We start from the raw sequence: 27,934 nt of genomic DNA, 5'->3' as shown, positions 1-27,934 counted from the left end.
CGTTTGAGATTTTTTGCAAGAATTGGTTATTAGCTCCCTAGTAGAGGGCAGCACCTGGTTCTGGTGAGTTGAGTGACCTGTTTGAATATTTGAATTAACAACTTGTGGTTTTCTCTTTTTTTTCCTTCTTTCTCCCCCACCCCTTTTAATAGGACAAAAGGAGCAGCATACCGTCTGCCATCTGACTGTGCAAACTCGAGGCAATTTGTCATTCTTCATAAATAAGCAAGTGAAGTGTGTGGTGGTCGGCTCCCTGGTGACCACACACCGAACGTTCAAAGGTCTACTACTATTGAGCAGGAGTCCCCTGGCTAAACCCATCATAAATCCAAGCTACAATGACTTCTGTCCCAGACATTTGCCTGTGACTTCAGAAAGTGCTGTAAGTCCTGCAGCTAGAAGTGGTAGTTAGGGATGACAAAGTGGGCATTTGGATCTTATGAGTTTTGCAAAACTCATTTTGCATGTTGATCAAGTGCAGAGAGACAAATTTCAAATGCACTGAGGCACCGTGCTTTTCAGAGCTGGTTGATTGGGTGGATAGAGAGGGGTCCGAATTTGCTCAGGTGTTTGCTCTATTGACATAGATAGTAGTAGTGCATTTTAAGCAGGTTTCAGTTTCTTTTTCGTTACTGGAGAGGTGATTGTTCAGGAAATAAGGCATATGGTAAAGGTGTGTAGAGTAAACGAAACTTTCATTAGAGCTTTTGAGTCAGGATCGGGTTTGCATCTAGAGCAAACCCAGAGGCAAGAGCTTCCATGCCCTTCAAGTTTGAAAGTCATAGCTAGAGGGATGGGCGACATGCTGAAAATATCTAAAATGAACATGGAAGGTTTGATCAACCTTAAGTAATTCATTATTTTTTCCTGTCTGGTCCTTCAGGCATCAGATATGAACGAATACAATGAAGATCAAAAGAGAGCCATTGAGACAGCTTATGCCATGGTAAAGCAACACCCAGGGCTTCCCAAGATCTGTCTCATCCATGGACCACCTGGAACAGGGAAATCAAAAACTATTGTTGGACTTCTGTCTCGAGTTCTGAGAGAAGTAAGTGAATGTGATGTGATAGTCACGTGCTGGTGTGTGGTTTCCCAGTGGAAGTCAATGACAGCTTAAACTAAATGGAAGTGTAGTATTGGTAATTACTGGGGGTGTCATTCATTATTCTGTACTGTATAGGGTGTAAAGGTGGAAGTAATACCTTTGGGGCATCTTGGAAAACACTTATTTTATGGAACTTTAAAATCAAGAACACATGTACAATCGGTAGCATAAACACCTGTTCCATTAAAAAAACCTTAATGTTTTGATGTATTAAATAATATTATTTGGCCTGTACCTTTAATGGTTTTCCTATTAGCATCCAGTAGATTTGTCAAGTGCATAACTGTTGAAGGGATTTTATGCAAATAGTATTAATACAATTGACTTCTTGTTACTCAATGTAAGGCACACCTCAAGAGATACTCGAGGGCAATAGTCCCCATACTCTGCATGCTGATTAAGATGAGCGTACAGTCTGGCTTTTAAATCACAAATGAAAACAATCTAAAAAAAGCCTGTTTTGGTTTATTGTTAATTAATCTACAGAACACTAGGAATGAGAAAGCAACTCAAAAAACAAATTCCAAGATCAAGCCAAACCGTTTTCTAGTTTGTGCACCATCAAATGCTGCTGTTGATGAACTCATGAAAAAGATCATCATTGCATTTAAGGAAAAATGCCAAAACAGACAAGAGCCTCTGGGTATGGTTTATTTTAAAATTCTGTTTATGTGTTAAATAGACAAAACCTTGAAGGAGAAACTGGAACAGTTGATTACATACAATACTTATACGCTACTCTAAGCAGCTTTTTTCTCTTGCACGACATGACTGGTACATCCTCATACTATTATTAATTTTAATGTGCTTTTCTAAAAGGTGTATTATGTTTTTTTTTCTTGAATAAATTACACTTTGTCTTTATACAGACATTGACCCTTTCCTCATAGCAATAGTTTCAGTTCTCCAGTTTTTAAGTACTCCTTAAATATTTGAACACAGGACTATTACCTTGATTTTGAATAAAATTGAACTGTGCTGATCATGCTAAACAAAGTAGTGAAAATTTTGTGTCAGAGCCGCTTAGGCGCGCCCTGCCCCCCCCCAGTAGTTTGTGACTAATACAACTAATACGAAGTAGATTAATTCTGAACAAGGCATCTAGTCTGTGGTGGGAGAAGAAAAAAAATCTGCATTGTAACCAAATGCTAATTTGGTATTGACTTACCAGCTGTGTTACTGATGGTACTCAGTAATTTTGTAACTTAGGAATTCTGTAAGTTTTAGATAAAGAAGCCTGAGAATAAGAGGTCGTTCTGTTAATTCAAACTAACATTCTTAACTGTTAGCCTCCGCTAAAACATAGGCAGCATCTTTTGTTTTAGAGCTTGGAATTACTGAATTTTTAGTAGCTGTTTTTAGATAAGTACAAGTAAATTGTTACAAACCCCTGAAAAGCAGAAAAGGAAAAAACTTTGGTTTTGATATCCATGATGTTTAAATTTTTTTTTTCTCTCATACCAAAGTGCAGAGATGGTTGGAGCAATCTGAAAGTATTTTGACTCTGATTTTGTAAACAGGAAATTGTGGTGATATCAAATTAGTGCGACTTGGTGCCGAAAAAGCAATCAACAGTGAAGTCCGGGGATTTAGCCTGGATAAGCAAGTTGAACATAGAATGAGTAAGTAACATGCAAATCAGACTTTTCTTCAGTCTTCTTTAAGAGCTTGATGGTGATTTACACATGGGGCTATGTGTCCTGTAAGAAGGAAGATCTGGTAATAGATTTGTCTGCAACTGCTTTATAGGCATTGTTTTTCTCAGTATTAGTGGGAAAGTGGCAGCTTACATGAGGCCTAAAATCCAAGCAAAACCAAAGAAATAAGCAAAGATGACTGCTTGTTTGTTTTTTGTTTTAAATATAAAAAATGCATGTAAAGCCATATTTCTAAGCAGTGGTGGCTGTGCAGCAATTGAGAGCTACAATTGGAGCTAAGTCTCATTATCTTCATTTTACAAGATAAGATCTCAGTTAAAAAAGGGAAAATGCAACAAAAAATGAGTTTGCCCATTTGTTCTTAATAACTTGTGGTGCATGACTGGAAGCAAGTGTTATTGTAACACAGTTTTTCTATTCCTCCTGTAAGATTTCCTTTGTTTCGTTGCAGAACGAAAGCCAGCTGACTATGACCAGGATATTCAGAAGAAAAAAGCAGCTCTGGATCAACAGCTGGACATGCTGTCTCGTCAGCGAGCCATGCACAGATGTGAGAAGAGGGAGATAGTAAGATAATAGTATTTTTAATTCTGGTTGGGAATTTTTTTTTGTATTCCTAACTGAATCCAAGGAGTAGAGAACTCTTAATGCTGTCTCTGAGCAATAACTGTCTCTTCACCTGCTTTTTCAGCTAATGGAAATGTTAGTTAGCACCGTGAAAGGGAATGGGAAACTACATCAGGAAATCTTTTTTCTGTTTATATTGGTGTTTTCAGCAGGTCAGACATGCCACTTCTTTCTCTCTAGTGTTCAGTAGTCTTCATTTGGTTTTATTACTAGTGTAACCATATTTATAAAACCTAATGATTTAACTTGTGTACTTCAGAGCTCTGTTTAACTGAAAGCAGGAAGATACCTTGCAATCTGAGATGTGTGGATATGTGTCGCACTTGAAGTTTTCCATTTTTGTCTAAAAATTTGGCATTTGTGCTCAAATTACAGATTTCTGATGGTAAACCACATTTCCAGGTTGCACAGAAATGTGTAGTATTGTGCATGGAAAGTCTAAATATGTTGACCATTTCTAAGAAACCGATCAGCTTTTTCAGACATGTTTGCAATTAAAGAGACAGTCTGAACAAGTCTAAATGTTTAGGAAGTTAATTAGGTTATGGGAAGAAAAGAGGTATGTGTATGAGTTCAATATCTGATATTTATGTGGTTTCTTCCCCCCGCCGTCTAGAGTCAAAAGTTAGATGATGAAATTGGCAGACTTTCAAAGGAGAGACAACAGCTTGCTTCTCAACTAAAGGAGGTAGGAACTTCTTATCTTCAGGGCAGCTCTTTAATAAACGTCAGCTAATTATTCATATACTTGGTATCCTTTAACTGTGGTGGAGGTTTGGTTTTCATGCGGCTGGGAGTATTTATAAAGTAGTAGGTAAATAGATGAAGATCATAAGCTGAGTAAGTTATGGACAGCCTGGTGTGACATTCAAGCGTACTCTGGCTGCACATTGCTAAAAAAAACCAACCCAACTGGATGGGAATATTCACTCTTAGAGTTAATTTTAAACAAGATGTATATTTAGCAAAGAATGTAATAGAAACATGCATGTCCTCATGCTCTAGGATGTATCTCCATCACTACTTTTATGCCCCTTACAATCCTACTGGGTCTTGAGATACTTTTAAATGTTTCTAAGTAAAGCAACAGCTGGAAGATGATTTTTTTTTTGCATGTGTGTGGAAAAAGATAGGTTTGAAAGTGGAAACAGGCATTGATAGCAAGACCAGTAATTAAGGCTGGGTAGCCCAAACTGCCAGATGAATGAAGGTTCATCTTCCAACAAACATGCTGACTCTTAATGGTCGTGGAAGCTTGGAGTCACAAACATGATGGCAAACTAAACTTCGCTCACAGTTACTGTATCTAGACTGCATAGCTGTAGAGATAAAGGAATACTCGTTTCCAGTTTGCCACCTCAAAGGTGGTGTAATTTGAAGTAACACTTGAGTTAAGCCAATTTGTAACTTTCATTTATGATAATGGAGATAGTTTCGTTGGGATGATGCATTATGCGTGATCTGTTTGGAAGTTAGAATTGTCCAGGCAGTTAGAAATTGCTTTAAGATGGTTCAAGTAAACTAAAAGAGGAGACATGATGTCCTGTTGTACTTGTAGGTTCGGGGGCACTCTCAGAAAGTACAGGCAGATATCATCTTGGAGTCCGACATCATCTGCTGCACACTGAGCACAAGTGGAGGCGGTCTGCTTGAATCCACTTTTTGGCGGCAAGGACTCGATCCTTTCAGCTGTGTCATTGTGGATGAGGTCAGTAAAGCTGTTTAGAGCTACAGCATGTCCCGCCTCTAAAGGTGTGCCTTGTCCTCTGACTAAGCTACCTGTGATTCTTTGGTTGCTGGTATAATATATTGTGGGTTGACTGCCCCATCCTCACCTTTTAACTGATAACCAGCCTGTCCTGCTGTGTAGAGCTATACAGAGACAAAGAATAACTTCTAATTGCTTCTTTTTCTAACTTGCTTGGTGGTTTAATGGTAGATGGCTTTTACTTGACAATAATGGTTAAAGTGTGTTTCTTGCTGTAGAGATTTCCAGATGGTTGGGTTATATTTGTATCTGTTTGGAGAGCTCTACATATTTAATAGAAGAAAAATCTGTTTGGAGTTTTTTATTAGGGAAAATCCTCTTTCTCTTTTTAAAAATATTTTTTCTCAGAAGACTTAAAAAGCATTTCTGAGTTATTCTGGCTCTGTTACAGGAAATTTAATATACTTCCCTCCACTCCCTTGCTTACAACTTCTACTTTTTGTCCTGTTTGCATATACAAAAGGCAGGGCAGTCCTGTGAGGTTGAAGCACTGATTCCACTGATCCATCGCTGTAATAAACTTGTCCTTGTTGGAGATCCAAGGCAGCTCCCTCCTACTGTAAAATCAGTAGTAAGTGTTCAAACTGTATTTTCTCATGCTATATAGTGGTTGTAATCTAAGAACAGTATCTATAGAAAGTATGTATAAAAGGAAAAAACCTCTTCAATGTCAGATCATGCTGTGTATCAGATAATAACTTTTGCCCTGCCAAGTTCATTCTCTCTTATGTGGAGACCATATCAACACTGCCTTCAGATGTGTGAATGAAGCTAATGCAGATGTGTGAGTGCAACCTCTGTAGACGTCCCAGGTGTAGCTTGGAACTGATTTCCTGCACCATTAAGAATAGCTATGGCAGCACAAACTTCAGGGCAAGTCAGTGCTTGGTTTGCGATGGACGTTGTGTTGTGGCATGCTCTGTTCTTTCATTGCGTGAGCTGCAGTCAATGTCACGTTCCTTAAGGACTAACTCTATGGGGGACTTCCTCACCCTACAGATGTGTTGTAAGGGTGAACACAGAAGTGCTTTCTTGTATCCAACAGTAAGGAGCACTGTTTTAAACATCTGATATAGAAAGGAGGAAAACCAGACTGGCTTCTCTAGAAGGGTAAATTGTCTGGAGGCTGTGTGCTTGTTTAATGAGATCCCACCTGGAAGATCTTGCTCTTCCTTATTGTTGATATTTTTAAAATTCTGCTATGTTGTGACTCACAAAGGAAAGTTGCCCCGCTGAAGGCTACGCTGACAAAAATTTAGATTTATGCAGGTGATCTTCACTGAAATAATAAGACTAACACAAACAGAAAGTTGAAGTGCAAGTAGTTGTCACTTTGTCAGTGATTTAGAAGTTTAAAAGAAAATACCAAATAGTTTTAAGTCTAAAAGGCAAATTCCTGTCGTTAATTTGGGACCTAATTCTCCAGAAGTCAGTCTCATGTTTTCCCTCTGGCAGAAAGCTCAGGAATATGGCTACGATCAGTCCTTGATGGCACGCCTGCACAGACACCTGGAAGAACAAGTGCAGAAGAATGTTTTACGAAGCCTGCCAGTTGTGCAGCTGACTGTGCAGTACAGGATGCACCCTGACATCTGCCTCTTCCCATCCAATTATGTTTATGGCAGGACTCTAAAAACTGACAAGTGAGTAGCTCTCTGTTCTGTTCTGTGCAAGGGGTATTTCACATAAACCTTTACATACCAGGATATTCTTCTGAGTCTAAAAATTCTTGAGGTTGTGGGGAGGGGAAGATGCTTAATGGGGGAAAACTTGCATTTCATTTGTTTTTAATGCTAGCCGTGGTACATTACTTAACTAGATCACTTAAAATTGAGCATACTTACTGCCATTCTCGGGCCTCAGTATATGCAGGTACAAGTGGAAATTAAGGATTCTGGGGGAGGGAAAGCTGAAAGTTGCATGTATTTGATAATGATGGTGTAAATGAATGAAGAATCAGTTCTTAGAATTTCTGTATGGTTGCCTAGTGATAAAAATGTTATTTACAGAGCAACAGAGGAGAACAGATGTTCTTCAGAGTGGCCATTCCAGCCCTACCTTATTTTTGATGTAGGAGATGGTCATGAGGAGCGAGACAATGAGTAAGTCCTGCATTCTTCTCTGCCAAATTTTCTATTTGCTGAGAATTAATTACCTGCAGAAGAGTTGTCTTTTGTCTTCTGTTGTGCCCAATATGCATTAAGTAGCCAGAACTGCATTTCTAACTTGAATTGATGTAATTTTACGAAGAACTTGTTTACTAAAAGCAGGTGTTAAATGTTTGCTTTATTTTTTTTAATCTGAAACTGGTTTTGGTCCTGGTTTGGCTATCTGCTAGATGCTTGTGAATGTCTACAGTTTCTGCTAACTCTAGTAACAGTTGCTGAGTTCTTGATGTATTTTTTTATCAGTGACTCTCCTTTCACAGCTGCATGGTGCCGTAGTGCCAGAAGGTGGCAGGCTCAGTCCTCCCTTCTGCCTATTCCGTAAGGAAAGCAAAGCTATGTAGTATTAAGGGAATGTGAAATGCAGCCTTTTCACTTCTATTAGTCCCCCCCATCGGGGCCTGCTTGCAAAGTTCTTTGAGCCTCCATGTGAGGGAGGCTGCAGAAGCTCAAGATGGGGGCTTTGACTCACAATCACACTATAAATTGGGATCAAGTGTTGATTTTGGAAGAGCTGTCAAATGTATTTCTGTAATGTTTCCATTCTGTCTTGTTCAGCTCCTTTAGTAATCCTCAGGAAGTGAAGCTGGTGATGGAATTAATTAGAACAATTAAAGAAAAAAGGAAGGATCTGGGTATTCGTCGCATTGGAATAATTACCCCTTACAGCGCACAGAAAAAGAAAATTCAAGAACAACTGGACAGAGTGTTTAAGAATAACAGGTAAAGAAACCATGAGTTTTCAAATGGGACTTGGCTCTTGCATGTTACTCCTTTTGTTTATCCTCTCAAAATAATGGCAAAAACAAGTTTTTTCTGTACTACTACAATCTCTACTTAGTTATGTGTTTAAAGGGGACATGCAAGCCTTTTGCTTAAAACAGGCATGGCCTCTTTGTACCATTTCTTACTTATTACTTGTATACATGCTTTGATTATATTCTTGTTCCGAATAAAGCTGATTTAAAAAAAACCCCAAAATTCCCAGCTACATAGACCTGAACAGCTTTCCAACAACGATGCTGGCCTTGGAAAACCAAATTTATCTTTAGGTTCATAGGCTGAAGCAGAAATTTACCCTGGGTTATTCTGACAGCTGATCATTAAGAGTGATTAGGCTATTTGCATGAGCGTATTGCTTAAAAATTCAACTAACATAATTTAACAGCTTGCTAATTCTTTCTTCCACAGCCCAGGAGAAGTGGACACAGTGGACGCATTCCAGGGGCGAGAGAAAGACTGCATCATAGTGACGTGTGTCCGGGCAAACAGCACTAAAGGGTCGATTGGGTATGTTTCTCTTCAGTGATTAGCAAATCCTATTTCCAATGACGCTCCAGGTTTAGTCATTATATTTTTTAATATGACCAGTAAGAAAGTTGTTAGAGAGCAAGTCATTACCACCAGCAAATTAAAGGGTATCTTACTGCATGAATTAATGTTACTGGTTTGAGATCTCTGAACAAAAGGGATATGGAGATGTTTGCTGTGTTCTGTGTTGCATCCTGATGAATTTGCACGTCCGCCTTAGTCTGTCACTGTTTTGTCAGGATTGGCCTTGGGAACTTGGCTCTTTGCATTAATACTGCAGCAGTTGTTTTCTTGTAGCTTTTGATATATATATTGTAACTTTCTGAATGCTGCTTTCTTAAAAGCAAATCCATTTTCCGTGACTGTTGCTCTCCTATTAATATAGCATTCTGTCTGTAAAGTACTTTTAACGAGTAATATACATTGCTAGGAGTGTGATGCAGATGAGCTGGATCTTTGATTTTTAGGGGAATGTGCTTGTCTCTTGAGGCAGGAGGAGGTTTAGAGGAAGTCTTGACTCAAAGTGTGCAGATTTGACTATTTTATATGAGTTTTTCATATGTGAAAGAAGGAACTAGATACTGGGGTGTGCAGCTTACCCGCAGGCCGCTACAGCAATTGTTGATTTGTTTCTTTAACTTAAATGATCATTTTATTTTAAAAAATGGTAGTGGAAATATGCCTTGTTACGGTTCGTTGGCTTTTAAGTTAAACTATGGGAAGTGTTTGCATAAGCAAAAACCTTTGTTTCCATATAGCAGGTTTCACTAAGCTACTTACGTTTCTTGATACTAATTTTCTAACTGCTACATGGAGGGCTTTTGATTGTGCTGATCCATGCTACTTTGGGAAGAGAAAGAATCCAAATCCTACAGTAAACAGCAACGGTGCTTTTTGGCAACTTCTGAATCTAGTTGATTGAGGTTGGAAGTGGAAGGCAGCTAGAACTTGCCAGTTCTTTTGGCTGACACGGGACTTAGCCTCTGTCTGTTCTTTTGGAACAAAACTTTCCAGCTTTCTGTAGTGAAGGTTTATATATTAAAGCTTTGGCAGTGCAATGCCTTAGAAGCTGTACATACTGATGAGTTGGACATCTCTGTTTCAGGGTTGGGTGTCATTGGCAAGGTGTGATGGGAAAGTTTGCATCGCCCTTACCTATGACCTTGTATCTGAGCAAAATATTTTGGTCTCCAAGGTTGCTAGTCCAGCATTAAATTTACTGTGAAAGTAACTTGTGAAGGAAGGAGATCACTCTCCCAGAACTGACGACGGATTTTATTCTTTTCCTGAGAAAATAATCATCTTGTCTTCAGTTTTAAAAGATGTTAGGAATATTTAATAGTCTTTCAAGATTCCTCCTTTTTTTTCCCCCAAGACCTAGAGAACTATGATATTTGTGCTGTTGGATCCACTCCCCCGGTCTGCTTCCTGCCTCCCTCTTTTCCTGCACTGCCCAGATTTTTCTGGGGTGGCTCTAGGGCTTTTGCAGTTTTACTGCAGGAGTTATGAATTTGCTGAAGAGCAGGTCTCAGTGCCATGACCACAGTACCAGGCATGGTACTGGTTCTGTTGGACCTGTTCAAAGGAAGTTGTACAGAGACCTGGCTTGGTATTGCAAACTTTGTTGACACAGAATAAGTTGTGCATTTTGTGGTTTTTTTCATTAGAGAAAAAATAATTTAATATTAGTTTCACAAACTGTTTTTGGAGTTTTGGTAAATAAGCCCTAACAGAAATCAACCTTTAAGAATACACTATGCATTTGTTTATGTTTCAATACCTTGGTTTGTGATCCCACAAAAACAGACTAGACAGTCTGATGTTTGCACTATGAAAATTTTCTTCTGCAAGAGTATACTTTTCACTCTTGGAGGATGACGAAGCAAAAGTCTTTCTTCGTGTGCTCCCAGTGCAGGTCACCTTTAAAAAAATATATTCCTGTCCAGCATTCACTATTTCAGTAGGAAATTTTCCCATTAATCATGCCAAATATTATTAATCTATTTTAGTTCAAGTCAAAAAGAAGCTTAAAGTCTTGATAGGTGAAGTGAGGTTGATGTCTTCTTGTACTTTGAGGAACATTTAAGGAAGCAGCGGTTGGCATTAAGAGGGGATTTCCTCTAAGAAAGGAAACATCAACGGCGAGAGCTGGAGAGAACTGGAATTCCCTGCAAGGAATCAGAGTGGTAAAAGAAAGAAAACCCATGCAAGGGCTTCATGTAAGGCAGGGCTGCTGCAGTGGCATCGGGGACTGGGTCATGAACTGCCGCCTTCTTTGTAACTGCTTCTGTTTTCTTTGTTTCACTGAAATTTTAATATTATTTATCTTTCTCTTAACACTTAAACCTTGTGGAAGTAATAGTCTAGGAGCTTAGTTTTGTCTTGTCACCTAGGTTTCTGGCAAGTCTTCAGCGTCTGAACGTTACAATTACCCGAGCCAGATTCAGCCTCTTCATCCTTGGAAGACTGAAAACACTCATGGTATGTACAGTGTTAATCAAATGATCATCTGTGATCCAACCTTTTAGGTCAAGTCAGGGTTGGGGAAGCAAAAACCATCCTGAGAGCGTGCCAGTCTATGAAAGGGGATGCTTTTCTAGTGTATTGTTAAATTAGTACAATCCAGGCCTCTGAAGGGTTCTCTTTGAAAACTTGGGCTGTAACTGTCATACAAACTTTAAATGAACAAAACTATTTTCCTTGCTTCTGAGAAGTTAGAAATTACTCTTAAAATATTTTTACTAACTAAAGTATAACACAGTCCTCACATAAATTGTAAAGGGGTAGCAAAAAAACCTTATTTCTACTGGTAAGATAGGATGATGGCAGCAGCAATGCTTTCCTGCTTGATCCTTACTGTTGCTCCAGCTATTGCAGTTGTCGCTGGATACATGAGCAAGGAAAATGATTTTTTTAAAAAAAAAAACAAACCCAAAACAAACAAACAACAGACCCCAAAACAAAACAACAAAAAACGAACCCCAGACCACCCCAAAGCAATCCCCTGATCCTCGCATTATTGTGTTACACTACTTAGTGTAGTCGTGTGGTTTCTGAGGGTACTCTTTGCTTGTACTCTTTGAAACGGGTATTTCTGAAACCAAACTACATATCTGGGGGACTGTAAAGGCCCACTGAATGTGTAGGGCGTGCTCTTGAATAGACTTAATGCCTTACAGTACTTGATTTCTATTATTTTTCCAAGGGAGGGGTGTGTTAGCGAAACCACTAGAGGGCATTAAAGTCACGTTCCTCTCTCACTCTGTGAGAGCACTCTTCTGGCCTTCATAAATATAGAAATTGTCATTTTAAGTAGTAGCTCACTGATGGTTCAAAGTACCTTCCCTGTGTTACAGCAGCCAGAGTGCCTATTGCTGTTGTGCAAGTGAAACATAAGATTCTTCCATTCCAGAAGGAACATAACAGTGGTTTCCATGACAGTTGTGTCAGGTACCTTGATTAAAGAGGTGGTGCATCCTCTGACACCTCTGTCCATTTGGGTCCATTTCTTCCTGATAATTGTTCTATTTTGGGGGGTGGTGGTGGTGTCTTTTTTTCTTCTTTTGCAGGAAAATAAAGACTGGAATGAATTGATTCAGGATGCTCAGAGAAGAGGTGCCATTATCAAGACATCAGAAAAAAGCTACAGGAAAGATGCTGTTAAGATTTTGAAGCTCAAGCCAATAGTACCACCCCCAGTCAAAGTAGGGGCAAACACATCTCCTCTGTTGCAGGGTGGTTCTTCCAGTAGCAGGAGGGTTGAGCTTGCAAGTCCACGGGAGGCCAGCAGCCCACGGGAACTCACTGCTGGTGCTGGCCATGCAGCGCCACAGGGAAGCAGAGGGCCCCAGCAGCCACAGGGTGCTCAGGCTGCAGACTCCAGGAGAGGCAGTGCCTCCGCACCCATGGAGGCTGCAGCGCTTCCTGACAAAGAGAAACCGCGCGATCCAAGGCTGGCAAGTATGGCTAGTAGGACTGAAGCAAAAGGGAAGGAGCAGGCCTCCAAAGACAGCAGTCGGTCAGCCCAGAGCAATCAGGGATCAACGTCAAAGCAAGGCCTCAACGTGTCCTCAGCTGCCAGGGGTCAGATTTCCAGAACAGAAGCTTCTAAGAAGCCCCAGCAAACAACGGGACAATGCGACCTGCCTTCCATGTCACATTATGCAGCTCGGCACGAGGGTGACTGGAGAGCTTCTGTGTTGAAAAGCAGTTCAAAAGCCCACAGGGAAGGAGGTCATAGTAATAGCAGTAAGTGGAACAAAGACCATCGTGTTTTAACGAGGAGAACATCAGAGGAATCACCAGAGAACACAGAATCAAACGGTGCCAAGCGAAGAAAGACCTCTTACTGACTCCAGTGTGGGCTCATTACTGAAAATCTATTCCCAGATTTCTGTCTAGCAAGGGATTATATTTTCAATTATTTAGTACACCTGGAACTCCCTTATATTGATATCACTACTATCAGTAGATATTTCTTTTTCCCATCCTGTCCCTAACTGTAAAGGGGACTTTATAACTGACGGTTGATAGCTTTGAGCTTTTGAAAAGAGAAGTCAGGTAGCTGTATCACTGGGAAGAGCAGTGAATTTTGTCATCTAGAAGTTAATGTTGTAAATGTTTAACATGTATATTTGTACAGTATACAGAATTATTTTAAGATTTAATTTGGCAAACATATAGCTTCTTGTTTCCTTGTGCAAATGCTTTTTTCTTAGTGATATAATTTTTTATGAAGAACCAGAGCAAAGCTAAACACCCCGCCCCCCAAACAAAAAACCCAAACAACAAACACAAAAAAACCCCAAATCAAAAAAACAGCCAGACTTCTCTTTCCCTTTGCACTAGTAAGTCTAATTTATTTGATAGCAAAGAGAATGTTGGAAATGTGGTAGCAGTGATTCTTCCTCATACCTTGGGAAAGATGGAAGGCAAATTGTACATTGATTGAATGGAGAGAATTCTACTTATTTTGTATCTTTTATTGCCTGTTTTTATAGGAACAGAGAGCTTTTGTTTATACAAATGTGCCTTGAGTTTTGCTCTTGCTGCTGCTTCATCAGTTGGAATCCTTTTCTTGTTGCAGCGGCAACACAAACTGCAGACTAAAGCCCGCAAGGTCTGTTTGGTCCCAGTGAGTCCATGTGAGGAATGATCAACAGCACTGTGGAATCGTAGTCAAAGATCTAGTTAACGCTTATCGGTAATGACGCTTGAGTTTCTTCGTACAGAGCCTTTGAAGATCTACACAGGTAAAAAGGGCAAGCAGTTTATTCTAGGTGTTATTACTGGGTTCTTTCCACAGTGTTGATGAAGAATATATAACCAGTAAAATAGGGTAGGGGGGAAAACCAAACTATTTTTAAGAAACCTTCCTTTCATCATACATTTCACAATAAAAGTGGAATGATTTCTACTAAGCATGCTTTTGGGTCACTGAAGTGTCACTTTCTGGAGTACGTGTCTGTCTCAAGGAGGTGAAGAGCAACATTTCATGTGCACAGAGTTTTGCATGGAGATAGTCTGGCAGGCTCCTGCCTGAAAATGCAGCACCTTGCTATGTTGATGCAAGTTGGGTGTATTGTGAGTGGACCAGGTTGGCATCTTCATGCATCTGTGTTAAAATTCAGCCTGCTAGGAACCAGGCGGTATCCTGCTGTCCCTTGCTAACTGACCTGTGCTAAACCAATATAAGGGCAGTGGCTTTCCCTAAGCAAATGAGCTGCCAGACTTCTCTGGCCAGAGCTTAGCCATAGTCTTTAGCTATATTTCTGTCCTGACACATTCATTGCAATGATTAGCGTTAGCTTTGTCCTTTTAACCCCCTGCCAAAGAGGTATGTGCCATCCGGGTCAGTGAAGTACAAGGTACCTTACTGTAGAAAACATTAGGTTGTGGTTCAAACTGTAATTGCTGGTAAAACGTACACCCTTACTGCATCCAAGCCCAGAACAAACGTGCTTTACTGGTACCAACCGCACTGTGGGTGTGTTGGGAGGCTTTTAGTTGCCATCTGACTGTCCAGCTCATTGTGCTGCCTAGTACAGAGTGTTTTAAGGTAATGGGAGAGAATTTTTGAGATGCCTGTGAAGTGAAATCAGAATATGCACATTGCTTAGCTTTAGTTATTTGTTATGTTGCAATCTTAATCGCTTCAGTGAACCCTGACCACATCTCGTCAGCAGTATGTGCTGCGAGTCTTCCTTGATGTTGCGTACCCGTGTGAGAGGGAAGGCTGCTTGAATGAGTCTGACTGTCACAAATTGGACATTTTGGTTGCTCACACATCACATAATCCATGCCCTGGGTGTTGTCTTCCTTTGTGTTAATAGAAATACTGTCATCTTTCAAACCTCTTGGCTCTTCTTGGCAGGGCTGTGCTGACCTGCCTGCTGTTTCTACTTAGCACACTAAAAAGGCTGCTATTCTGCAAAAGGCTGTAGGATCCTATAGCTTTGGAAGCCATTTAGACTGTCTTGATGTAAATAAAGTGAAGCTGGCAACAGTGTGAATGAGGCAATGTTTTCTGGCCATTAAATATGATTTTGTCAAAAGAATGTTTCTCTGAAACTTTTCTTCTAGTTTTCTTTCTCCTTAAACAATCTGCATTTCAAAATGTGTTCTTCCGAGAGCTATATTTATCACATGCTGGAAGGAATTTTGTCTTAACATTTCATTTTTCTTGTACCGTGTACGCAGCACATAGGTCGTGTACCCTGTAATGCCTGTATCTTCCTGGAAATCGGCTTTGAGGCGTGGTCAGCAGCTCTGACTTTTTTGCTTATTTAATACTAGATTTATCTGACTTAAATTGTCAATCTTTCAGTGGTAGCTTACTGCTACCCTATCAGTCTGTATCGTTAATGGTGTTTTCTTGAATAAAAAAATGTTTGCGTTGTTGCAGTTAAAACACTTTTCCCTCTTCACGTATCACTCAGGGTAGGTTTGTAATTTTAACTTTGCCCCTCCTTCCTTTTATGCTTCTAACATGGAAAACCAAGCAAATTCCAAGCCAAAGCATGCTTCTCACTGATGCAAATAAAATCTGCCTTGGGGAACAAACGCTACAATTTTCATGACTTCTCTGCCGTTCCCATTGTGTGTTACAAAATCCCGAGTAGTGATGGACAGTCAGTGTTGGGAAGCTGAGGGTAGACTTGCTTTATTCATTTAATACCCTCTCAGAACCAGTGATGGCTGGAGGAGGTTGTCTGGTGATTGTTCTCTTCTGCTAAGTGCTGAAGTCAGAAAAATCAGTAAAGAACATGCTCAACACAACTCAATGTAAACCAGTTTAATTGGAGTTTGTGTCAAAGAACTTTGGAAGAAGCGACCTTCAGGTTTTTGTACAGAGGCTTCCATGCTTCTTCCAAGCTTGGCAGCTTAATTCTCCGTGCAAAACCAGTGCTCTCTCTGGTACTGTTAGTCTTTGATGTTATTAAGAAGGGAAAAAATCTCTTGTAAGTGTTGGACTATATTTTGTTCAAAGTTTTGGTTTATTTTTATTAATTCTTTGTACACAAAATAGGCTTTCCAGTGAGGGTGGAGTATAATTCTGGTTATTCCTTTTTCCTTTAAGGTTTGCTGTAATTCTTTTCCATGTCATTACTCCAAATTATGGTGATGTGAGAACAAACCAGCGCCATACGTGTAATGATGATATCCAAGCAGGTGCTTGTCTAGTATGTTTTTCTTATCTGTGTTTCATCCTATGTGTGCTATGCTGTGGCGTGCTGGCTTACTGACGGTGGCTGTATCAGTTGTACCTAGGGATGTCTGCTGACCGCTGGAGGGGAAGCAGCCGCTTGCGGGAGCATTAACCCACTCTGGGAAGCGTGGCAGGGAGGGCGTTGGCTCCTCGCTGCAGTGCTGGTGGTAGCGGATGGCCCTGAGGAATGCCGGGACCTGGTGGTGCCTCAGGCTTGTGACTGGCAGCCAGGAGAGCTGTGCCTCCCCGCAGAGGGGGTGAGGAACACGGCCTCTCCTCCCAGGCCCTTGTCTGCGCTTGCCCTTGCAGTGCTGGTAGCGCTGGTGAGGCAAGGAGTTTTTACAGTCCTAGGTAAGCTGAGTGCAGTAACTAAGCAGCTGGCTTAGTGGATGGAGGCCCAGGAGCTAGGAGGCTGACTCGTGCAAGACGCTTGGCCCCTTCCTCGTGCTAGTCCATAAAATAGACTCACCCCGGCCTGATGCTAGGGAAGCACCGAGCAGCGCGTGCTTCCAGAGCAAGGAAGAACTTGGAGTGACCAAACGTATGGATTGAGGGTAACCAACATTCCCAGTCCCAGCTGAGACCAAAAAAATAACATGGGACCCCAGTAAATTCAGAGTTGAGACTTTTTTTCCCAGTTGCTTAAGCGCGGTGGTGAGATGCTGGGGTTTACTTTTGCGTATAGAAGGGAGAGACCGGAGTAGCCAACAGCTGGAGCTGGGCTGCTCCTTCTCAGCCCATCGACTGTAGCAATACTGAGGATAAGCAGAACCACGGTCCTAAAAATGCAAGACGTTTTCCTTGGTCGCCATGGATGAAATGACTGCTGTACTGTAAATGGAATTTATAATGTTAATGATGTAATGATATAACACAGTCTCCTGCCACAATGGGTCCATTCCCAAGTCATGTATAAGGTCTCCTTGCTAGTCTTTTAAAGATGCTTGGAAAGGAGCCCAATGCTTTATTCTTCAGTGCAAATAAATGTAAGCTAAGCAGCCTTGTACATGGAATATCGCTGACGCGAGACCTTTCAGCCATACGTACCTGCCTGCTAAGGCCTCGACTAATTTGCCACTGGCTCCCAGGCAAATAGTGATAGAAATGAAAATGAAGGTGTTTTGAGCGCGTGCTACTTTTGGTATTGTGAAAACGTAGAAAACCTTGTTTTATAGCCTGACGGGCTACACTGGTGTGGCTGTCCAATTTTGTCACCGATTTCAGTGTTGAATCAAGCAGGAACTCCTTTGCTACAAAGCAATCCCATCAGTTTCCCCTCTTTTAATCCTGGAAATAGCACAGAGTGGGGTTGGGATGGAGCTTTTGGAGCCCGGTATTGTTGCTGGCCAGGAGGGAGGGTAGTTACGTGGTAAAAATGGCTGGTTTTAGGCTTTCCTCACACGTTTCACCCTGCAGTGAAACTTGTTACGACACCTGGAGAATCAAAATGACAAAGGAGTCTTCAGGACAGTCTGAAGCTCCCCTCTGCATCTCAAATCAGCGCGCGGTTCTTAGCCGGTTTCTGCACGACAGCGGCCGAACTCACCAGCTCCCTGCCAGAAGGGCTGGGAAGATGGCGATACAAATCTCTTCAGAACCCAGCTGTGCTCTGATTTCTGAGCAAGAACGCTCATCTTCTTTATACCTTCTTTTATTTGCATTTGGGACTTTTCATGAAAGCTAATTATAAAACAGGGTTGGTTGGTGAAACCATTCATTTTATTACCACTAAACTGCTGGTTCTTTCACTACTCCTGCCTCTGCAAGGCTCTCTACGAATCACTCTCGTAGGTGAGGAGCCTGCTTCCTCACCTTTATAAAAACCAAATAACATACCTGGTAAGTGCCAGTGGAATTTCCCGCCCCCCTCCTCCTGTCTCCAGCTCCCAGGGACTGTAGTTTAACATTTTATCTGACGAGTGAACAAACACGCATAAAGCCAGGCTGCTGTTGACTTCTCTGCAGCTGGGGCTGCGGACCCAGCCTGGCCGCAGCGGTCTGTTGTACCAGGCAGATTTTTGTTGCCTTGTTGCTTTTGGTTATTTAGATTTGTCATTACTCTAAATAGTTAAAATCAGAGTAGAATTGGAGGTAAACAAGAAAAATCAAAAGCTCTACTTGTACTGTTTGAAGAGGTCGCTTTTTTTTGCAGACAGAAGTGTAATTTTAAAACTTTTTCAAATGAATCAAATGCTGGCTGCGTACCGGTGACAGGATGCGCATGGAAACCTCTTGAAAGAGCCCAAGTGGCTTTTCTTGGAAAGAGAAGTACCTTTTGGTTAACCTTTCCACAAGCAAAGTGTCAAGCTCATTGGACAACTTCTCCCATTTAGAAGCATTAACTGATCTACAAATGTTTCTATCTTAAAGATGATGAACTTTCGGATCTGTGGGTACATGCTGTGATGGTTTCTCTGTGTATTATTTCAATAACCTCTATTCTTTTTGTGTAGACACGTATGAGCTAACAGACGTCTGCAGTTAAAAGATCTTTAGTGCTGAAGCTTTCAGAAACTTCATTTTCTTAAATACCAAGTTTGTGTGAGAGGTTTTTTTCCTGTCTTGCAGTAGTGTGTGTTATGCGATTGCAAGTTCTGCAGCACCACGGGAGAGGTAAGGCGCCGTCCTGATCTCCCCTGCGCAGGGCTAGCGCTGTGCCTGAGCCCGGGGACGAGCTGTGCTGCCCCTCTGCAGGCAGAGCCGCAGGAGGGAGGTCTGACGCTCCCTCTCGGCTCTGCTCTTGCTCTCAGCCTAAAGGCCGTTCGATTTCTTCTGCAAGACGAAGCGTGTCACGTTTGCCCTTTGCAGCTACTGTCTCGCAGAAGGCTCTGCTCTGCGCAGCTAGGAAGAGCCTCAGAAGGGTGCGTGTAGTGTGGAGGGCGGACTTGTGTTTCGTTCCCCACCAATTTTCAGGGTCCTTTGGTGTAGCTGCAGGAGGGGGTTAGACCACAACTTTCTGCTTCTGGTTGAAGTTACAGAACTATTCACTGGGCTTTGGTAAAGGAAGGTCCAGGACTGAACATTCCTGGTATTCTGGGTTCATGGGGCGAAGGTACCATCTCTGGAGCTGAGTTAGGGAGCCAATGATGTTTTATCTTGAAAACAGACAAACCAAACCCCAAAACCAACCAGCCAACACCCGATCAACCAAGAGAAAATCCCCCAAACCCCAGAAGGTCTAGTGCAGTGCTCTGTCACCCTCAGCAGTCTTCATTCCTGGGCTGTTTTGAGCTCTGCTGTGCCCTTCTAAGGTTATTTTCTATGGGCATTCAGTGCTGCTGCTCGGCACGTTCCTGTTCACATCGCAATAAAAGTGTGTGTTTGCAGGGAATCTGCTTGCTGCAGAGTTTGTCTGGGATACGGCTTTATGAAGTAGTAAATTTTCTGTTGCTTAATCTAATATTCTAGAGAAAAACACTAGTGCAGGGAAAGGAGAATGTTGCTTCACCTTCCAGAAGTGCCATTAGAGATCTTGATCTTGTTACAGTCTTTTCTGTGCTATTACTTTTAAGAACAGTAACGTATGAGAGTTTTAAATCTATTGCAGTCAGACAGTACAAAGACCGAGTGTCAATACCAACAGACAGCAACTGACTGCACTAAAGAAAAGGAGGCGATGCTTGTTCCAGCCCACACCCTCAAAGATCTAATCTCAGCAGGGTTAGTTTAACCCTCATTTATTTTATAGTGGATTAACTAAGCCCTGTGACCTGCCTCTGTGATGTTAAGAGCTGTTCAAAACGCACACCAGACTTGCCTTGCTCTTTGATGTGACAATATCCATTCTGTGCCCTTGTTCCCGTTTTCTTCTCCTTTTTCAAAGTACAAGCTCACTGTCCCCTCTCCGTGGAAGCAGCTGCATTTCGGGGGCACTGGCTGTGCACACAGTGTCTGCAATGTTAGGCTGGAGGGCACTGCAGGCTCTTGCACTTTTGAAACTTGGGCTGCTCCCAGCACAGGCCCCAGCTGAGCAGGATGGGCTGTAGGGACAGGACTGTGGAGACCAAGTATTGAAACAGAACTCTTGGAAGTAATTGGAGTAGCACCTGGCAAGGATACCAGACCTGGAAATTCCAGTGGAGGCTCAAGGCTGGATTGCACGGGGCTCCTGGGCTGGTTCAGGGAGCAAGCGGGCTGGGTAGAGCTGGGGCAGTGACTGTGGGCTGCTGCCTTGTCATGTCATGAGAACTAGCCCAGAACTGAATGTGCTGCAGGTGGTGGATCACTCCCATCTTCCAGTCATCCACTTAATCAGCTCCAGGTTTGGCAAATCTTTGGGTATGACAAAATTAAAGCTCTTGTGTTTGTGATATTGCCATTTTTCTGATTGAATTACATAATTTCTTGTTTATGGTTTCTCCTGCCTTCATTTTTGTGCTTGACTGCAAACACATCCTCTGATAGCAGCATGTTTATAAGCCTTAAATGAGTTGATCTAGCCCCTATAATCTCTATACTGAAGTCCCAGGCTCTGGCTGCTTAAAACTATTCAAAATAAACAGCTTTTTTTGCAAAGGTGTATCATGGCACCTGCTTGGGGTAGGGGAGGGGGAGCTGCAATGGGGCTGGACAGCTGAGGTTCCCCTGGGCCTTTCCACACAAGTCCAGTGCTTAATATATCACTCAGGCTTTGCTCATTGTCTACAGTTAGTAGTCTAACCTTGGTTCAGCAAAGTAATTAGGAGAAATAATTAACAGCTCTCAGTGACGAGGCAACCTCTCTCGCCCTCCCCTCTCCCTCACCATGTGGTGCACCTTGGTAGTGACTCAGAAAACACAAGAGGACATTATGAATCAAAAAATAAGTCTTTACCTGTAATTAACTGTGCACACAAAAATGAAAACGTGGTGATCAAGCAGCAATTGATAGTTGCTTTACTGGAGGAGGATACACCAGAATCAAATGCTCATGGCAAAATGTCCCTTTAAATTGTGGTTCTTTTATAACATTTAGTCTAAACAAAAATAAGTCTCTACCAAAAAAGGTATTTGAACCGTACACTATACGGAAATGTGTGGATAAGACACTGCACTCCTCACGTACCAAATGCCTAATGGCCCCTGTGTTCTCTGTAAGTGCGAGAAAACAAAATCCAGCAATGAAAGTACAAAATCAATGCAGCAACTAGAGTTGTAGGCAACAGTATGTGCGTGGCCAGGCCAGGCCGATGGTGGGACGTGGGACTATGCAGCTAGGATGGACCAGAGTCCCCCCTTCCCTCCCTCCCCTTCCCCTGCCTGTTGTGTTACGGGGCTCTGGCATTGTCATGACAGGCTCTTTCAAAACAGGACACTAAGAAGAGGAAAAATAAAAAGAACACCCCAGCCTATACCAAAGTAAATAAAGTAATAATAAAAAAAATATCCCTTGGATCGCAGCACTATTTCACCAGGGCCCCGGTGGCCCCGGCCCCAGGTCGCCCTGTGTGGAGCAGCGAAGGAGAGCCACTGCGCCGAGGGAAGGACGGGCCCCTTGTCCCCGCCGGGCTGCGGCACCGCGGCCCCAGCACAGGCTGGTGCAGTCCCCGCACCGCTGCTCAGCAGCCGGCTCTGCGCTGCGGCCACCCCAGCTGCTGCCAGGATGGGTTCATGGGCAGGAGTCAGCCCCTGATTTTCTGCATACCTCTCTGCTTGGAAAGTGGACCAGAAGATGTTGTGCAAGTCCTAGCGTGAAGGAAGGCGGAGGAGACGGTGGGGAGAGCCACCCGTTACCTTAGTCTCCCCAGGTCCCTCGGATGACGTGCCTGGGCTGGGCTCCCTCCTCTGCGGCTTCAGAGGTCCACCCAGCCGCGCAGCTGGAGGGCGAGCACCCCGAGGAGGACGGTGCCGAGGCTGCCGTGTGCACAGGAGGCGCCGTCACAGTCTTTTTTGTCGGCCTCGCACCTGGACTGCTGGCACAGGACCCCCTTGAAGCCCACGGGGCAGATGCAGCGCTGGTTCTGGTAGCAGGTACCACCATTCTGGCAGAGCAGGAGCTCGTCATCGCAGACATTGGCTAAGAGGTGGGAGGGAAGGAAGGACGTGGCTGTTAATCTGGGGTATGTTAAATCCCTTGACTGCAGAAGAAACTAGATGATTGTGGCTTTTTTCTCTAGCTCCTAGGGGTTAAATTATCCAACCCTTGTAGCGCTAGAGCAGCTCCAAGGCCAGAAGAACACAGTGGGGGCTGCAAACCCCAGGGGCAGACTATCCAAGTCATTTTGGGTTTGGGAGGAATGGCTGGAGTCTGCTCACCCTACAGCCTGAGCATCACAGGACACCTGAGCAGGCAGCACTAAAGATCCCCCTCGTTTGGACCCATCTCCCACCTCCCTTTGTCCCTCTGGCTTAGGGGGACATGATGCTGCCAGGGTACTTACGGAAGCAGCCCTGTCTCCAGTAGTAGTTGGGCAGGCAGTCGTCGCACTTGGGCCCCGTGGCACCTTCTTTGCATTCACAGTAGCCGGTCTCGTTGCAGCGGTCGTGCATGGAGCCGATCTGGTTGCAGTTACATTCTGGTCAAAGACAGGGCTGTTAGTGCCTGTCCTGCCTGGGGGCTTTGTGTCCGCTAACGCCCCGAGGGAGGTGTTGGGGCCTTTGGAAACGGCTGGCTGCATGCTACGGGAGGGCTGTTAGAGACCAAGGGACGGGAAGAGGATGGTTTCATGAGAGGTTCCAACAGTGCAAACAGCCACGGGTGCAAAGTCTGCCCCGCCTTTGGAGCTGAGCAGCTCCTGGTAGAGCAATACACCTGAATCAAATTGGAAAGATATTGTTTGGGCTTTCTTTTCAGGGAAGAGAAGCCCTGGCAGGCTGCAGAGACCACGATGGCTGCTGAGCTTGGGGAGCATGCAGGTGGGCACACCACCCTCCAGAGAGGGCTTGAACTGGCGCTCACCCCATACAGCAAGGTTCCTCACAAGGCACCTCACATCGCGGTGCCTCAGCCCAAGGCCGCTGGAGTGCTCACCTATGCATACATTCTCGTCATCCAGCTCCGCTGAGCTGTTGCGGTAGAAGCCCAGGCGGCAGTGCTGGCAGTGCTGGCCCCTCGTGTTGTGCTTGCAGCTCACGCAGGTCACCACGTTCAGGAAGTCGATGTAGCTGCAGCGGTTGGAGTGGCCGTAGCACTCACAGTCTGCAGAGAGGAGAGAGAGCTGGGCTGGGAGCATCCTCCCTCGGCTCGGTGGAGGAGAGGAGCCACGAGGCTTCAGAGGAGGCTCCCGCTTGGGTGAAACACCGTGGCCACTGCCAGCGCAGGGCTGGGGTGGGCTGGGCAGGATGGGTGCACACAGCAGCTGCTGTTCTTCACCGCCTTGGCGGGATCGAGTGGAAGGCATTGCTCAGAGAGCAGAGAGGGGTTCAGGCGGCTCTGTCCCTTTGGGGTGAGGACAGGCAGGAGCCAGCCCCTGGCTGTGCTGGGAGACGATCGTTTTAACAAAATGCATAACCATGAGAGCAGGCAGTGGGCTGTGGAAGGGTGTCAGGTGTTAATTAAAGGGCTGCCTTGTTAATGAGCAGAGGTCAGGCTGGTGCACTGGGTTTGGTGGGGGAGTAAGACCTGCAAGGGGGTTTTGCTGGGGTGTAGAGCCCCAGCAAAGGCTTTGCCAAAGGCTGTGCTTTGCCTCGCTGAGCCAAGGAGGCCCACGGGATGGGGCTGGCAGGGGTGCAGCAGCACTCACTGCCTCCAGCAATGGGAAGGCCCTGGACAAGACTGAAGTGGAGCTGAAGCTGCTGTGTGCCAAGGTAAAACCTCGCTGCCTCTCTGGCTTTTTCTCCTCAGTGTCCCTTCTCAGCATCCCCCTTGCTGTTGTACCTCCCAGATCAATGCTGGTTGTGAAGTGTGGTGACTCTCAGATTAAATGCTTAAAATGAGTGTATGCAAGGAAGCGTGGCTTGCGTGGGGTCCTGCAAAAGATGGTGGACAAGTGTGTGAGAGTTTGAACCTGGGATGCCTGGCACAGCACAGGGACACCTGTAAAGGCTGCTGGTGGGGTGAGAGATGCCACCATCCTTTGGCTGAGCACTGCTCCTGTCCCCAGCATGCAGGACTGACCTTTCTCAGCTGTGGGCGTGTCTTAGAAAGCAAAGAGCTAGGTTTAATTTGTAGCCAGAGAAATTTGATTACTTGCTTCTCGTGTTTGCTTTTTGTTACTGTGGCAGGATGGCAATTACCTTGCAGGGTTAGAGTCAGAATGTTGGATCTTTCTGGAAGTTTAAAAGTATAATGCAGGAGGAGAGGAGGTACCCTAGTGGCCCAGCTGTCCTGGTCAGGTGTCCCAGTCAGCATGGGCAGGGTATAATGTGAGCAGAAACAGTGTCAGCCAGGTCTGAGCTTCCCCAGCCTTTGGAGGGGAGAAGGGAGGCTTGGAGCTGGGATTTTGTTCCAAGCTTTAACATTAAACATTCAAGGATGGCAGAGGGATAGGAGGAAAGGGCGTGGGTTGGCATGCACATGTGACTGGGGGAGACTTGTCGCAATGAAATGATGACCAGGCAAGATGGAGCAGGGCAGGGGTTTCCCCATGGTTCACAGCTGTCTGAGGAGGAGCTGAGAGTCTGTTGTAATCTTGACCCTTTGTGAAACAACTTCTGCCTGTTTGACCAACACCCAGAGAATTTCAGCTCAAATGCTTCTGGCTGCTGCAATTCCCAAGCATTGTTTCACCCTAGGGATGCACTCCTACGTAGCGGTAACCATGACTCAGATAGGCAAACCCTCCCCATCTTCTCCATGTCGGAAGCTGCCAGACCATGTCACCTGGGCAAAGGCTAGGAATCCTGGAGCACCGTGCTCCCTCCTCTTACCTTTATATGTTTCAACAGGAGCCACTGGGCCAGAGTCTGGTTTGAGCCGGATGAGTTTTGAGCTCTTTGAGGATGCTTAAGAAAAATCAGAGACATACTTTTTCTTGCCGCTTAGCACTGCTCTGTGCCCTACCCTACCGCAAGCAGCTCTGCTACGAGAACAATGCCGAGCTGAGCCAAGAACACTGCTCTGGCAGCGCCGGCATCTATTTCTGCACCAGACAGCTGGTAGCTGCTAAATTTCTCCTCTTCTCCCCTCTTCAAAGTTTGATGCATGAAAAACTCAATGCACTGTGCTATTGCAATGCGCAGAGCCGGGGGCCGAGGCAGAGGAGCTGCTCACACATCCCCCCATTACGCATGTTCAGTGGCACAAATTGGGTTATTCAGGATAAGGATCTATGAGTCTAAACAGCTAAAAAAAAAAAATCTACTGGCCATGGCCTCAGTTTGATGGAGGTCATGCCAACTGGCACCCAAAAAGCTGCTAGGAGTACAGCTAAGAGCACAAAAGCTACGGAGGTGGTATCTGGCAGGGCTTGCTACAGGGTCCTGCCGAGCACGCGCTGCTCCAGCCCAGCTTGTCTCTGCCAGCACGTACCTGGCTTCTTCCCATGCCTCTTGCCTGCAGAGTGTGCTGTGCGCCCTCCTTTGCTCTTCGGAGCTGCTACATGAGAGGATAAAACATATCCGAGTGCTGTGGTGGGGAGGGGGCTCCCAGGGCCAGCCCAGCATGGTTGCACTGAGATAATCCCTCAGGGTAAGAGGCTGCCCTGGCTGGGATGGTGTTTCCTCAGGGCTGTGCTGCCAGCCAGACACCAGTCCCACACAGAATGACCAGGGTGCTTGGGGTAAAGGCTGTAGCTTCCAAATCAGGGTGATGGGGTTTGGTTCTCGGGCAGTTTTGTGCTTTGGCAACCCAAGTAAGGGGCAAGGTTGAGCAGCGCTGAGCTCCCACAGGGTGTTTAGGAACAGGTCCCCCTGGTTTTTGTGGTATGTAAGACTTTGCATAGTACTGTGGCACTCAGGTACACCCAGGGTGGGCATCGCCAGCTACATCCCACCGGTGTTGGTCACATCTCCACAGTGACAGCAGGAGATGGCCATGCTCCCCACCCCCAGAGCTCAGCCATGATCAGAGCGGGCCCATGAGCGGGCCCACTCCTGCCTCTGACACCATTTGTGAGGCTGCTATGGCACCAGGGCCTCCTCAGGCCTCCATGGCGTCCGATGGTGAGCTGGCATAGTGTCCAGACCCTCCTCTACCAACAGGGCCTTTCCAGCCTCCGTGGCCATGACAGGCCACCATGGTGTCCCCCATCCCCTGGCACGGTGGCTAAGCAGAGAACATGGCGGCCTCAACTCACAGGCGCTCGGCAGCGGACCAGTGCAGGGGGACCAGGGCCTGTTGTCCCTGCCATGAGCGAAGTGGGGCAGCCCAGAGGGGAAGGAGCAGCTCAGTAGGTCCCCAGGGTGCACCAAAGCCCTGCATCTCTGCAGTGGGTGCTGCAGGTAGCCCTGGGGCCATATCCCTGCATAGAAGCCCCCATGGTTGTGCCCATCCCTTATGGTGGGGGGGGCCATAGCAACCTATCAGCCCAATGAATCTTGCCCAATTAATCTTGGCCAGGGGAAGGTGCATACTCCTAGCCCCGGGGCAAGAAACCCCTTCCCAAAGCAGCTGAGGTGTCCATGGGCTCCCCTGGGGCCCAGGGACATCCCTGAATCCATCCCAGACCCAAACATGTCTCCAGAAACACCTCCATGGGGCTGGATGAGCAGAAATGAGTTGAGGTGGACCCTCTGAGTAGGAGAGCAGATTGTATGATGGCAGGTCATGCCGAGGATGGGTGGGTTGACCTGGCCTACAGGCACTGGGGGAGAAACCTGTCCTGCCCCATCCACGGGGACTGGCATGGCCTTACCTCGAATGTTCTCAGGAGGGTCTGGTGGCTTCAGCTTGGGTCCAAGTGCTGCTGTGTTTGGTCGGCGCTGAACAGCTTACGGTGGCATCAGTTAGAGAGAACATCAGATTTAATACAGATCTCCCTCTTGTTTGCTTAAAAAGGTGGCAAAGGGACACTGGAAGCTCTAGGCAGGTGTCTAGGGTGGGTTGGCAGAGCCATATCTGGTTGAGGATGTGTTGAAGCAGGAGTGAGAGACACAGTCTCCTAGAAATTAGAGCCTTCATGTGTGAAGAGAGACAGAAAAAAGTAGTCCTAAGGGGAGGGCATGGGAGCTTCTGGATGGGCAAGTGTTGGCATGTGGTCATTACATTGCCCAAGCACAGAGAGAAGCTAAGTCTGCAGGCCACTGTGAAGACTTAGAAGCCCACCTTGTTCAGCTCAGACTGTCAGCATCACCTGGCATTGATGCCCATGGTGTAGGCCTTGTTACTGCATCAAATAGAGTTTTGTCTCTCTGTGAGGCCACAGAGGTCCAAAAGCACAACAGTTCCAAAGAGCCGCAATTTCAGCACTTTCTGTCCCCCAAGTTGAATATTTCCAATCACTGGGTTGTGTCCTGGGCCCAGCTTCAGCAGTTGTTATGTTCTGCACTGGAAGGAATGCTAATGTCTATGGCTGGAGCAAGCTACAGGCATCTCGGATGGGAAACGGGAGCTGAGCACCAAGGGGTAACTGCTGAAGCGCATGTGCTGGTGGGAACACTGAGGAGGAGAAGCTTCAGCCTCAACAGCTAGCGTGAAGCCTCCCAAGGCTCCCACCAGAGGCAGCTCACCTTAGGCAGTCACACAGGAGACTTGAAGCAAGGAAATACATAAGAAGGCATCTATGCTATAAA

General features: G+C 45.0%; 2 protein-coding genes across 6 annotated transcripts in view; one reads left to right on the top strand and one right to left on the bottom strand.

Moving 5' to 3' along the window:
* The window catches only part of SETX (senataxin), a 30,518-nt gene extending 16,855 nt beyond the window's left edge, over nt 1-13,663 (top strand). For all 5 annotated transcript variants that reach the window (XM_075112372.1, XM_075112373.1, XM_075112371.1 and 2 more), the window contains 14 exons: nt 153-382; nt 884-1,051; nt 1,595-1,751; nt 2,629-2,730; nt 3,218-3,333; nt 4,010-4,081; nt 4,952-5,101; nt 5,625-5,732; nt 6,617-6,804; nt 7,171-7,263; nt 7,885-8,049; nt 8,518-8,616; nt 11,031-11,118; nt 12,207-13,663. In XM_075112372.1, the coding sequence (XP_074968473.1) occupies nt 153-382; nt 884-1,051; nt 1,595-1,751; nt 2,629-2,730; nt 3,218-3,333; nt 4,010-4,081; nt 4,952-5,101; nt 5,625-5,732; nt 6,617-6,804; nt 7,171-7,263; nt 7,885-8,049; nt 8,518-8,616; nt 11,031-11,118; nt 12,207-12,989 (2,519 nt within the window). In that variant the 3' untranslated portion in view covers nt 12,990-13,663. The remainder of the gene's footprint in view (nt 1-152; nt 383-883; nt 1,052-1,594; nt 1,752-2,628; nt 2,731-3,217; nt 3,334-4,009; nt 4,082-4,951; nt 5,102-5,624; nt 5,733-6,616; nt 6,805-7,170; nt 7,264-7,884; nt 8,050-8,517; nt 8,617-11,030; nt 11,119-12,206) is intronic.
* Nucleotides 13,664-21,195: 7,532 nt separating this feature from the next.
* Nucleotides 21,196-27,934, bottom strand: part of NTNG2 (netrin G2) — a 47,936-nt gene continuing 41,197 nt past the window's right edge. The window contains exons 5-7 of the mRNA XM_075112377.1: nt 23,295-23,462; nt 22,705-22,839; nt 21,196-22,340 (exon numbers count right to left, since the gene is read on the bottom strand). Coding sequence (XP_074968478.1) covers nt 22,117-22,340; nt 22,705-22,839; nt 23,295-23,462 — 527 coding nt within the window. The 3' untranslated portion in view covers nt 21,196-22,116. The remainder of the gene's footprint in view (nt 22,341-22,704; nt 22,840-23,294; nt 23,463-27,934) is intronic.

This window comes from Phalacrocorax aristotelis, chromosome 17 (genome assembly GCF_949628215.1).
Source record: "Phalacrocorax aristotelis chromosome 17, bGulAri2.1, whole genome shotgun sequence".
NCBI classification, from domain to species: domain Eukaryota; kingdom Metazoa; phylum Chordata; class Aves; order Suliformes; family Phalacrocoracidae; genus Phalacrocorax; species Phalacrocorax aristotelis.
Note: the sequence above shows the minus strand (reverse complement) of the source record. Positions and strands in the feature narration are given on the sequence as shown.